The sequence below is a fragment of the Camellia sinensis genome, chromosome 4, assembly GCF_055761805.1.
Source record: "Camellia sinensis isolate YWXY chromosome 4, ASM5576180v1, whole genome shotgun sequence".
NCBI classification, from domain to species: domain Eukaryota; kingdom Viridiplantae; phylum Streptophyta; class Magnoliopsida; order Ericales; family Theaceae; genus Camellia; species Camellia sinensis.
In genome coordinates, this window is record NC_138964.1 from 185,455,070 (window position 1) to 185,469,537 (window position 14,468).

Genomic DNA, 14,468 nt, shown 5'->3' on the forward strand with positions numbered 1-14,468 from the left:
CTCTTTGTGGTTTGTTTACTTTTTTGGTACTCTTGTGGGTTTTGCTTTCTTTTGCATGCTTCTTTTATGTATCACATGGGCATATTGATGAAAAACCATTTAGTTTGCGGGCATGAATACCCTTGTCTATCCAATTTCTTATGATTATTCTTGCTGACTTCCTTATGATGCTCCATGTATTATGTAATACTCGTTTGTATTTACTTTATCTAAATGAAAATGTAGTACTGATTTGTTTATTTTTAACACAAATAAGAGTATTATTGCTTGGTTTTGATTGTAAGTTTCCTCGGTAACTCCACTTAATGTTTTATTTAAACCATGTTAGGATTCTAGTGGGAACTGGCCGGGCCTGTTTTGAGACGTTGAGGCCATTGGCTTATAGTCTACTGGCAGAGATTGTTCATCATGTTAGGGGGGATCTCTCCTTATCACAGGTATTGTTTGTCCTAAGATCTGACGTCACATTATGCTGTATAATTTTGCATCATGTTAGTCCGTGTTTGTTTTCATTTATTTGCAGTGTGTTTAGCTTAAAATTTGAATTCACATGCTTAAGCTGTTGTAGTATTTCAAAAAGGTAAGATGTTTGGTTCTACTTTTTCAAGTTTTCATCTTATTATTTTTTTCAGCTTTAAGTGATCAAAATAACCTTTAAAAAGCACCTTTTAGAGATTGGGTTTAGATTTTTTTTTTAAGCTAGGTTTGTTTTTGAAAGTTAAAATCAAATTTTAATTTTATATATATATATATATATATTTTAAAGCGGAAATAAACAGGGCGTTAGACAAGTATTTTGACATTTTGTGCCCTTTTAGGCAAGTTGTCGACATTCGTGGTTGTTTTCAAGAGGTTGGTTGCAACTTTCTTGCATGATGGTGTGTTGTTTTTTCCCCAGCATCAAACCAAAAGCCACAATGGGCTCAATATTTTTTTTCTTTTAAAAGCTAGTTTTGTTTTTGAAAGTTAAGACCATTTTTTTATTATATATTTTTAAAGTGGAAACAAAAAGGGCCTTAGATAAGTATGTCAACAATTTGTGCCCTTTTAGGCAAGTATGTCAACATTTGTGGTTGTTTTCAAGAGGTTGGTTGCAACTTGCTTGCATGGTGGTGTGTTTTGTTTTTGTTTTTGTTTTTGTTTTTTCAGCATTAAACCAAAGCCACCAAAGCTGTAGACCTCTTGCGGCTCCAAAGGGCCAACATAATCCAAAATTTGGTCTACGGAGGGGCATACTGCCTTCGACACCCAACTATACCAAATAGCCAAAAAAGTGATGCTTTTCAATTTATAATTAAGTACTTAAATGCCTTCAAAAGATCTCTGGTTCCTCACTCCAAATGATTCACATAGTACACAAAGATGCAACCTTTCAAAATGATGAAGTTTAGGCATAACCTTCGTGAAAATTCAACCATACAAAATGTTGGGAAAAAAGCTGTTAAGCCTCACACTTTGAAGAGTCCTCCTGTTCCACTTCCTCAACAGCCACATCAAGCACAAAGAAGCTAACCTCTACACTTTTTGCCTTTGCTTCCCTACATTAACTCCCCAACATCCAAACATGATGCCACCACCTCTCTATGTATCCATCCCCAAAACACCAAAATCAACCCCACAACAGCCTATAATACAATGAATAAGTAAATGAGGAATTGAATAACCATCACCCTTACTAAGGCAACAACACCAATAAACTATGATCTTTCGCCTCCTAATTAAGTTATCAATTGTCATGATCTTCTCATGGGCTACATTGCATTCCACAAAAAGAAAAAAACTTTGGTGGTAGCCCCAACAGTCCAAAAACATTTCCAAGGACAATTAACCCTCCTATTTCCCAACAAAGCCCCATAAAAGGACATCACATCTAAACTCCTGTTCTTAATTGCAACCCACCACAAAGAATTCAGACCTTCTCCAGCACCCTTGCACCCATAAAGCAAGATAAGAAGAGGCTCGTCAGTTGACCCATTTCCCTATCTTGCATATTTCTTCACAACCCAACATCCCAGAAAACATCACTACCCACATCCCAAACTTGATAGATACTTTCAATATAAACCAAATCAAACCAAACCAAGTCTTAAGTCCCATCAAATGGGGTCGGCTACATAAATCATAATTCTTCACGCGGTTCTATCAAAGGCCATTTCGTTAGTCAAATTAAGTAGATCCATATATCTATTTACAACGGTAGCCAACGTTAATCTAGGTCTACCCGGTCCCCTAACAGTTCACAGTTCCATCTATCATCACTGCATCGCATCTCTTCACTATTGCCTCTGTTGGTCTCCATTGAATATGACCAAATCATCTCAATCGAATCTCTTTCAACTTGTTTTCTATCGGTGCTACTCTTACCCATTCCCAAATACACTTATTCATTATTCTGTCTTGTCTAGTCTTGCCACACATCTACCTTAGCATCCTCATCTCAGCAACACTCATCTCATTTACATGTTATTTCTTGGTAGCCCAATACTCCGTCCCATACAACATCGCTAGTCTAAATGTTGTTCTATAGAACTTTCCTTTTAGTCTGGTGGGTATTCGTTTATCGCACGGTACCCCAGATACACTTCTCCACTTAAGCCATCTCGTCTTAATTCTATGGGCCACGTCTGCATCAATCTCTCCTGCCATTGTGATAATCGATCCTAAATAACGAAAATGCTCACTCTTAGGCAGTTCTTGGTTCTCAATCTTCATTTCTTCTCTGTTTTCATTGTTACTGTTACTAAATTTATACTCCATGTACTCTGTCTTAGTTCTGCTTATTTGGAATTCTTTGGATTCAATGTTTTTCTCCAAATCTCTAACTTTGTGTTAACTCTTTCTCTAGTCTCATTCACTAACATGATATCATTTGCAAAAAGCATAAACCATGGCACGTCATTCACTCTTTCTCTAGTCTCATTCACTCACTCTTGTTGCACTTAATTTGATTAAAATCTCTTGTTTTCTTCTCCCATATCTTAACAAGTTTGTATACCCTATTCTCTCCCTCCTTACTATCTACTCTAGTATATAGGTCATTATAAGTTTTTAACTTCATGATTAGCATTTTTGCTCATTAAAAGGAAAATGATTTCCCTCTTTCCAAATTTACTAGGGGATCCATTTTCCACACCATTTGATGCGTCTTTGCGCAACTCCACCATCTTCCTACCCTTCCAGCAGATTAACTACCAAATTTAGTGAACAGCATACAAACACAAGAAAAAGCAACAACAAGAACAACCAAAACTCAGTAGCCATGTAATTTTTTTTTGATAAATAAGTAAATTTATTAGAAAAGTATCAAGATGATGCAAAGAATACAAATTTCGAACCCCCAAGGAAACAATGCTAAACTATCAAATCCTCTATGAAATCAACATAAGCTAAAACATTTGGGTCAACCAAACCCATAACCTAATTATATAACACCATAAGTAGCCGCCTCTCTAGCCAAGAAATTGATTGAGACACCCCTTGGAATACACGCCTATTACGCTCCAACCAAATAAGCCACATTAAACAGTGAGAGGCAATCAGCCACGCCTTCTAACGTCTCTTTCCAACCCTATCCTCAGCCCAACTTTGCAAAACAGTCAACACCGAACCTGGTTGCACACAAACCAAACCAAATCCAAAAATCCCCACAATAAGCATCCAGTGCCGATATGTAACTGGACAATGAACGAGCAAATGGTCCATCGACTTAGTATCACGACCACACAAACAACACCAATTAACCAGAATATGCCCACGACACATCAGATTGTCAATCGTCAGAATACGATCTAAGGCCGCTGTCTACACAAAGAAAGCTACCTTAGATGACGTGTTCGACACCCAGACACATTTCCAAGGAAACAAAACCGCATCAACATGAATGAGCGCACCATAGTAGGAAGACACTGAGAACAACCCGTTAGAACCGAGACATGCCCAAACTATAGAATCTTCCCCTACACCCCTAGGTTACAACTCGTATAAGAAACCCAATAGCTCCACTAACTGATCCACCTCCCAATCCTGAACCTCATGACGTAACCGCACATTCCATACCATCGCCTAACCTTGTCCTGTTTGAGCCGCCTCCACCATAATCTCACAATCCTCTACAATCCCAAAAATCAAAGGGAATAGGTGCTCTAGAGAAGCATCCCCACACCACTTATCATGCCAGAAACGAACTTTATTGCCCAACCCTACCTTCAACTGAATCCTCCGCCAAAACTCTGCCTTGTCCAAGCAAATTCCTTTCCAAACACCACAACCATGAGGGTGTCCCACTCTACCTAAGCACCTCCCCCTTCTACCCAGACCAAACTTTGCCATAACCACCTTCCGCCATAGATGCTCCTTTCCCCCACCAAACACCACAACCACTTACCCAGTATGGCCAAATTAAACATAACTAACCGCCTAATCCCTAAACCCCCTATCTCCTTGGGACGACAAACCCGATCCCATGCCACCAAATGAGAATGAGAACCCTCCCCCTTATTTCTCCATAAAAAATCCGCTATAACTTCTCAATCCGCTTCGCAATTGCCACCGAGATCACATGAACCGACATAAAATAAGTTGGGATACTCGACAAGACACTCTTGACCAACATAATCTTCCCGCCTTTAGATAAAATTACTGCTTCCACCCTGCCAACCGCTGCTGCACGCGCTTCGCCACTTTGTCTCACACCCCGAGGGCCTTGAAAGAAGCACCCAAAGGAAGACCAAGATATGAAACTGGCAGAGACGCCATCTTGCAACCCAAAATTGCTGCCAACATCGGGAGCCAAACCACCTCACCTACTAGAATTAATTCAGACTTTGAGAGATTAACCTAAAGACCAGACACAGCCTCAAAATTAGGAATGGCAACGGGGCGAGGCGGGGCGGGGACGGGGATCACACTCCCGTTCTCGATCCCCGATGGTAAAATTTTTCCCGTCCCCGGCCTCGACCCCGATCCCCGATAGGGGACCTATCACCGTTCCCGTCCCCGTCCCCGTCCCCTCCCCCTCCCCCTAACGGGGATCGGGTTTCCCAGACCTCGAAAATTTCCCGGACCAAAAAAAAAAAAAAAAAACCCAAACCCAAACAGCAACAAACAAGAAGATAACAACATCAATGATCAACAACATCATTATCAAACGACATCAATAACAACATTATTAACATCATAGAGTCATAACAACATCACCAACATCACAGATTCACAAAGAGGGAGAGAGATCTGAGTAGAGAGAGAGAAAGAGAGTCGTGGCGGAGGGAACAAACACCGGAGGAGGAGGAGGTGGTGCTCGGAGGAGGAGGTGGCGCTCGGTGACGGCGACGACGATGTTCGGTGCTCTTTGCTCTCTGCTTTCTTTGCTCGGAGGAGGAGGTGGAGGTGGAGGTGGTGCCGCTGTCTGATTCGGCAGTGAGAGACGGTGAAGAGGAAGAGAGATCTGAGGAAGGGAGAGAAATAGTGAGTAGATCTAAGTGACTAAAAGATAGAGATGAGAAATTGAATCAAAAAAGTATACATATAATATATATATCATTCGGGGACAACCGGGGCGGGGCTCGGGGCCGGGGTCGGGGTCGGGTCGGGTTCGGAACTTAAACATGTATCCCTGTCCCCGGCCCGAATATCATCGGGGATTTATTTTTTATTACCATCCCCGGCCCATCGGGGGTATTTTTCGGAGAATAACCGTTCAATTCGGGATCGGGGAGTCGGGTCCCCGTCGGGCCAGGTTCAGATTGCCATCCCTACTCAAAACACAATAACACACCGAAGATGTCCAATCTGACTAGCATCCGCATCATAAAATACAAAGAGCGTCATCTGCATAAAAAAGATGGGAGACGACCAAAGATGTTGGTCCAGAACCCACCTCGAAACCTTGCAGTAGACCTCCATGAACTGTCCTCGACAACAAACGCCCCAAAGCCTCCATAACTAGAATAAACAACAATGGGGATAGGGGATCACCCTGTCGAAGACCTCTATATATGGGGAAAAAAACCTGCTGGAGAGTCATTGACCAACACAGACATCCGTACAGTAGAAATACAAAAATGTATCAACTGCCGCCATCAAGTCCCAAAACCATCCTCTCCCGTATATACAATAGAAACTCGCAACTATCATTGACATAAGCCTTCGCAATATCTAATTTACATATAATCCCCGCCTTTCTCTGCCTTAACCTCAAATCCATACATTTGTTGGCCACCAAAACCACATCCAGAATTTGCTTACCACCCACAAAGGCATTCTGAGACTCAGACACCACCCTCCTAGCACCCCTTGAAGCCGATTTGCCAAAACCTTGGCCAACTTATACACACTACCCAAAAGACTGATAGGGCGAAAGTCCCGAATATCTTCAACCCCACCTTTCTTGGGAATTAACACAATAAAAGTGGCATTCAAGCTCCTCTCAAACTGTCCTGTCTGGTGAAACTGCTCAAACATGGCCATCACATCCTATTTCACCTCGCCCCAACCGTGCTGGAGAAAAGCGACAAAAAACCACCAGGCCTAGGTGCCTTATCTCTAGGCATACTCCGCAACGCCTTCAACACTTCTTCATTCGTAAAAGCTCTCTCCAACAAAAGATAATCGCCTCTGGAATAACACCAAATGGAACCCATCCAGCATCGGCCTCCAAACTTCCTCAACAGGCCGAAATATATACTCATAAAAACCCACAATGGCCCCCGTAATCTCCTCCGTGGATGATAACACCACCCCATTCACCTGCAATCTCCCTATCTGATTCACTCGCCGATGCGCATTTGCCATACGATGAAAGAAGCTCGTATTTCGATCTCCATCCTTCAACCATAAACATTTAGATTTTTGGCAAAAACTAATCTCCTCCATACGAGCCGCATGACCAAAATCCTTTCGAGCCACATCCCAATGTGCCATATCCTCCTCAGACAAGATACCCGTATCCTCTTTCTCATCCAGTCCCTGCAATACTATTAAAATATGCGCCTTTTGAGTCTGGAGCTCCCCAAAGACCTCTCTATTCCACTGTCGCAGATCCGAATTGAGAAGTTTCAATTTCTGGGCTAGACGACAACTTGGATTCCCAAGCACAATATAACTGCCACCACCCCCTCACTCTCTTCCCAAAGTCGTCAGACAAAAGCCACATATTCTCAAATCGAAATAGCGACGGTCCTCTACTGATCCCCCCACTCCAACAAAACTGGCCAATGATCCGACAAGACGATGTAACCTGAGTTGAGTCACCTGTGAAAAATGCCCCTCCCAATCTCCAGTCACCAAAAACCTATCAATACGGAACATTGCCCTGCCCCCAGACCAAGTATGGCGGCCCCCCTGAAGCTGCAAGTCCACTAACTCCATCTCGTCAATAAAAGAATAAAAAGCTCGCATTGAACCAGACACTGAGGTTGCCTCATACTTCTCCTCCATGTACTACACCACATTGAAATCCCCACCCACACACCAAGGAACCCTCCACCGAAAAGCAATAGATTGTAGCTCCTCCCAAAACGTAGACTGATCCGATTGTCTAACGGGACCATAAACCCCGGTGAAGGCCCAACGATAATCATCCGCAACACAACGAAATAAACAAGATAGCGAAAAAGCCCCCACCTCCACATCTTCCTTCTCCACCACCCGCCAGTCCCAACATAGGAGGACACCCCCTGCCACCCCCAAAGCTGGTAAAAAAGACCAATCCACAAAGCACCCCCCCAAAGCTCCTGACAGTCTCCCCTCCAATGCACTCCATCTTTGTTTCTTGAAGACACACTACATCCACCATGGCACTTCTTAACAGAGATCGAACCAAGACCTTTTTCCCCTCTATCATTCAAACCATGCACATTCCATGACAAAATTTTTAACTGCATGGCAACAATAATTGAGTTTCATGGTCCTTTCGACCACTCCTTCCCTCCCCTTCTTTGTCCCGATCATAATGTATAGAGCATTCCAACTTACGCAACTCCCTAGAATTCTTGTGTTTCTGACCTTCAGATCGCACCTCCTGTCCCAAAGGAACACCCCCTCTCCAGGATTCCTTTATTGCAGAAAACAATTTTAAAGCCTCAACCTCATGACCTTCAAAGGACACGCCCAGGTATTGACTAACCTCGGTAATTCGGGACAACACCTAGGCCGAAACCTCCTCTGGCTGCGGAGGATCATCTCCTTGGAAGTCCACCACTGTCTCAGGCTCAGCATCAGCATCCACCTCATGCACCACATCCGTCGTCGCAAACACAACCTCTGGCCAAACCACCATGGCCAGCTCTTTCGCCATATGTTCCCAACGAGTGTTGTTAACTCCCATCACGTCTGTTGTTCCATCCCAGCGAGTCGACAAAGCCACATCTCTAGCACTAACAGCTTGTCGAAAGTGACCCAACTCTTCGTCCATCGTTGGCGAGCCCAGACGTAGCAACACAACATCCCCAGCACCATTAGCCTGATGAAAGTCAGGCGACGTCGTCCCTACATGCCTAGAATGCTGTTGCGACATCGGCGAAGACCCTTTCACATCAATCAACGGCCGAAGCCCACATCTGTCACACTCCCTCACAAAGAGAAGATTCATGACTGGGCTATTTTGCTCCGACATATTTGGGTTTAAATGGCCCGACCCAAAAGACCTGAGCCTATCCATGGAGCCTTGCCGGCCCACCAAATTGGTCCCATCGCCTAATTCACCCAGACCCTCTTTAGTAGCCAAAGCCTGTTTGCCCTCATCAGGACCCAGTACAGTTTGCGCCTTAAGATGACCCTTTGAGCCCACTCCCTTTTTCCCCCAAATGGGCCTCACAAAAGCTGACCGACCCAGCTGACCGTTACCCTTAGAAAGCCTCCCAAATCTCTGCAGATATACCTCCACCCCCAAATTACGCGATTCAGTCCGATCAAATCTCCCCAAATCGCGGCCAACCAAATCCCAACAACACACCATTAGACAATCCTACCGGCGACTTTCACCTCAAGTTCTTTGGACATGCATCAGCTTGGAGGCACCCCAAGCACTCTTTGAGGAAAAGAGGACACTGGACTTCCTATCTGTGCTGATAAATAGTTCTGGATCAGAGATCTAGAATGCATCACAGCACAAATTGGCCAACTTCAAATTTAAAGATAATGCTAGTGTAATATCCAACTATCTAAAAAGAATGAAACTCTAAATCTTGATTCTTGAAAGAACCCAACACTAAGTGATGGAAAAGGGAGTTTGGGACTCTGGGACAATATTATGCATAATAAACATTAAAGCTAATGGAGCAACGATAAAAGGGGAAAAGGAGAAAGAATCAAGGGCTTTGAGCAACTTGGATGGTACCATGTGTATTTCAAATGCAGTAATAATTGCCACTATTTGATGCCTTAACGTTAAATTCTTGAAACCATCATATCACACTAATGATTTCTTTCTTGATTTTGGTTCAGTATTTGACAACCAAAAAGAGAATGTTGGAGCTCTAAGATAACAACACTTTATATATATATTTTATTTATGGCTGCAATTCTCTTTATGATGGATTTTGGCGGGATTTCACCTTTTCACCTTTTTTCATCATTACCTTTTTTTTTCTTCCCTTTTTCTTTCTTCAATTCTGTTATATATTATTTGTTCTCCCGGTTATTGTGCAGCATTGACATATATGGATGATCCTTTGCCGTTTTAATTATCGTATCTGTTGCTTCATGCACATTTATGATTATGGATTTTCCATGGATGCCATGGTTCTAAATTGAATTTCTAACAGTTGACACTTTTGTATTATTGTGTTGCAGTTATCAAGGATTATTTACTTGTTCTCGAGTAACATGCATGATGCTTCATTGTCACTCAGTATTCATACTACTTGCGCTCGCTTAATGTTGAATCTGGTGAATGCTCAAACTTGATAATAGGAACAGATTTTGTGTTCCTTTTTAACTTTGTGTTTATTTTAGATTTCAGGCACAAGTGTTTGGTGTGCATGATTAGATATTTATTTACTTATTCATATTGATTTTAGGTGGAACCAATTTTTGAGAAAGGTGTTGACCAGCCATCTATGGATGAAGCAAGGATTTTACTGGTTCGAGTTTCATATGCCTATTTGAGTTGCTCTTGTTCCATAATCTAACTTTTTGCACAAATGGTGTAATACTTGGATACTTTTATTTTTCTTCCTGGGAATTACTTACATTTTTATTGTTGTAGGGGCGGATTTTGGATGCTTTTGTTGGGAAATTTAGTACTTTTAAGCGCACAATTCCTCAGGTATTCAAACTCAGATGCTTTACTACCTTGCTGAAGTTCCATGTGATATCATTGTGACGCTTTGTAAATTCATGTCTTACATTGTAAGTTAGTTTAGTTCATGAGGCAATAATAGCATCTGTGAATTTACATGGAATTTTCTACTTTCCCCAATGTACCTATGTCTAGCGGATATGACAAATGTAAGGGTGTGAGATATGTATCCAATACCCGTATCCACTTTAGACATTCGGATCCTCTAATTTTATATGATGTTTGAAGAAGAAAATGTTCATATATGCTAGCAAAGAAGTTGATCAGAAAAAATATTTGCTAATAAAGAAACATTTTTAACTTCTCACACGAATGGGATATAAACTCCATAATTCTCTAAATCTCATTTAATTTTGAAGTACATGTATATTAAATTTACTACATATTATGTAAGAATATTATATAATATCTAATACATATGTGTTTAAGATGTGTCCCCATATCCATACCCCATTTTTGAATACATATTCCAATATCTTGAAGTTTTGATTTAGGAAAATTAGAGGCTTGGATACGCACTTGCACCCAACTCTACCTATCATAGATTATGACTTTGAAATTGTTTTGCCCTAATTCAATCTATTGGAGATTGATGTTGTTATTAGATCATTATTTGTCCCCAAAGCTTAAGTTTTTATCTAAGAAGCATGGACACAAACATAGGCGCAAACACAAACACAAACACGGATTCATGGCACGATGTGGACACAATATGGACATGCAACACAAATTAGATATTTTTTTATATGTTTATATATGACATTATATATGTCATATATATAAATATTTAATTCAAAAATAATAATTTTAAAGTCTAAAGGAGGAGAATATGTATAAATTTACATTGTTATCTTTATTTTTATTTTTATCTTTAGTTATTTTATTCAAACTTGTAATGTGTTTCATGTCTAAGCAATAAATATATGTTTCCCAAGTGTTTGAAGCATGTCCAAGTCAAGGAATTTTTTAAACATAGGACATGTTTGGATGTACATTCGACATGTGTTGGGAAGTGTCCAACGAGTGTTGTGTTGTAGTGTTGGTGTTTCTTAGGCTGGTAACAAATGGGCCCAATAATGTATATCAAGCTAACACTCTCACGTGCAACATGTGCATGAAGAACTCAGTGCATAATGATAGAGCTAATGGGGGTGACTAGACTTGAACCCCGGATCTCTTAGAACCATAGCTTTGATACCATGTTAGATCACCATTTGTGCCAAAAGCTTAAGCTGTTAGAAAATGAGCCCAATAAATCAAACTAATAGTTGTATCGTAATTGAATAACTAGTTTTGATGATATTTTGGATGGCAATCTGGTTGGGAGTAGATTATATATACATACATACATATATTAGAGTAGATAAAATATCCTCTCCTAAATATTTGATTATTATTGCTCTTTTTTGTTCCTTGGATTGTATGATTTGGGGATGCAAGATGGACCACTCAAACAAAATCTTAAAATTTATCTTAAAATCGAGCAACATTCTCTAAAGATCTGTTCTATTAGTTATTTATAATTTAATGTTGAACTCACTATCTAAAAAAGAAAATTAATGTTGAACAATTGTGTTTTGGGAAATAAAACACTTTTGCTGCTGAAATTGACTTTTACAACATGCAGTTTATATGTACTGTAGTACTGCCAACTTATAACATAACAAGTGGTCCCACCTTGATTTCTGTGATGATCTTTTCTTTACTTTCTTTGTCTTGAAAGCCGTAATCTTGACGACTTTATGCTAGCATTCTTTCCTCTCGTAGTTGTTAGATTCCCTTAAGGCTCTCTCTCTCTCTCTCTCTCTCAATGTTGAGCTACCTCCGAATTTATACCTTTTTTGAGCTGGTTTGGTATACCACGTATGGACCTTTTTGGTTACTGCTTATGGTCTTGGATCATTATTTGACATTCCTTTTTCCATGTTAATTAATATTAAGGCTTATTCTGTTTTGTTCTAATTTCTAAATTCATTTCTCTTGAGGATAGTTACTGGAAGATGGAGAGGAAGGAAAAGACCGGACCACATTGAGGGCAAAGCTTGAACTCCCAGTGCAGGTTATTTTGATAACTTAATATGCATTTCCGGTGTTTGATTAACACTAATTAGTGGTTTGTTTGTCGCTTCAATTTGTTATCATTATTTATGTACTCTTTGTCGGATACTGGCTCCCATAAATCGTAGTGTTTGCTCTTTGGTTTTGTTTTGTTTTTTACTTTTTGAATTTATGGAGTGTTCATTGCGAGCAAAACGGTTTCAGATGTTCTCTGGTTAAGATTTTGTTGTTTGAACTATGGATCTCCTGCTCATTATGACAGGTTGGGTTTTAAAAATAAAAATTATTTCTCTGTCTTCTTTTTAATTTATGCTTTCGTAGTTTTCCATTAGCACCATTAAATGAAGGGACATATCATATAGCTAAGGCTAATCTCTACTGATGTTTCCAGAATAAAATTAACATCCCATATTTGGATTTTCAGTGTCATAATGATCTCTTCTTCTTTTTTTTGGGGGGGGGCGGGGTGGGGCTTGTGAAAACTTTTTTACTACATCTTAACTTAGGTTTAGTATCTAACAAATTGAGGTCATGATTGTTCTTATTTAAAATTTTAGCAATTGGGAAAATGTTTCTACTACCTACAAGATAATAGATGGAAGTTTATTCTTTGTCATTGGGAAATTCAAGAGGATGCGTAATTCTGGAACATTAGGACATTTAGGCCTCGTTTGGGAACTGGCTAATTTAGTAACTTTTTGGCTATTTGGCTAAAATATGAACTAAAAAAAACTAGTATGTTTGGGATGGCTTTTTAGCTTTTTACAAAAAGATATGCAAAAAGTAGAGAGAAAAGAGAATCTTTGACTTTTTGGTATGGGTTGTTGGCTTTTTGGCTAATTTAGTAACTTTTTGACTTTTTGGCTAAAAAAGAGGGTTCCCAATCGAGGCCTTAGTATTAGTGTTAAAAGCTGTAGGAGATATTCCTTGAATGATCACTTGTTGAAAAGGAATACAAGGAAAAACATTTTTTGCAATTAAAATTCTCATGATATTAGATTGTTTTGATTTTATGGACCAAAATATAGCATACTTTTATCATTAAACTTCCAGGGTTTGCTTACAGGGTTTGAAATGATGAATAATATTAAAAGCAGAAGTGGACAGAGAAAATCCGAACACTGATTTTGGTATCCATTTTTGCTTGTGACGAAAAGTTTTATTTTAATTTAGGATCCAACAACAATAATTGAAATAATCTATATTTTAGATTTTTCTTGTAATCTCTCTTGCTGCTTGGAACACACTTATGTGATTTTTGACTCATTTTCTTGTGCAACTTCTATATTTTCTTACTAATTTGGTTGTCATTGTGTAGCAGTTAAAGCTTCAAAACTTAGTTTTTATATGTTTTTAAAATATAAGTGCTTTTTATTTTTTTATTTTTATCCCCAGGCATTTCCCCCCCTTTTTTGATGGGGATGATGAGGTTGCACTTTTTTATACCCCCTTCGATCTTGACCCATAATGTGGTTGCAGGCAGTTCTAAATTTGCAGCTCCCTGTAGAACATTCTAAGGAAGTCAGTGATTGTAAGCATCTGATTAAAACCTTGGTTATGGGTAATTATTCCTCTCCTGTTCTTTTTCCTTTAAAGTTACTAAGAGTCATTGATTATCACTTATGTGGGGCACCTTAGGGGGGGTTTGGGTAACACCTAAATAAGCTGCTTATTGGCTTATTTCTGTCACATCACCTCTACTTTTTTGCATGTCTTTTTGTGGGTATTAGGATAGTCATCACCACATGGAAGGCGTCATAGGTGCCACATTATCTCTAGCTTAGGCGAAGAACCTCCTAGTGTCAGGCCATCTAGGTGCCATGTCATCGCCTAATTGGGGTGATGAGCCTAACATAAGTGGGGGCATGTGAACAACCAAGTATGGTGGCTTGGCCAACTAATGCACCCAACGCCTTTGCTCGAAGGCATGGCACCAAAGGATGAGCCATAGCATAGGGTATCTTAAGGTGTGGCTCAGCCCACCCCTTTTGGGTTGCACTCCCTTGACTAGTCTTAGAGATAGAGGCATGTGCCAAGATATGTGACATTTTGGAGGATGTATCATACCTAACACATCCTTCAAGATGTAACTATCATGATACAGATTACAAGA

General features: G+C 40.0%; 1 protein-coding gene across 1 annotated transcript in view; it reads left to right on the forward strand.

Annotated features, from left to right (window-relative positions):
• The window catches only part of LOC114294512 (uncharacterized), a 42,924-nt gene that overhangs the window by 7,915 nt on the left and 20,541 nt on the right, over positions 1-14,468 (forward strand). Inside the window, exons 5-10 of the mRNA XM_028238646.2 lie at positions 329-437; positions 9,790-9,885; positions 10,017-10,079; positions 10,205-10,264; positions 12,288-12,356; positions 13,835-13,916. Of these exons, the coding sequence (XP_028094447.2) occupies positions 329-437; positions 9,790-9,885; positions 10,017-10,079; positions 10,205-10,264; positions 12,288-12,356; positions 13,835-13,916 (479 nt within the window). The remainder of the gene's footprint in view (positions 1-328; positions 438-9,789; positions 9,886-10,016; positions 10,080-10,204; positions 10,265-12,287; positions 12,357-13,834; positions 13,917-14,468) is intronic.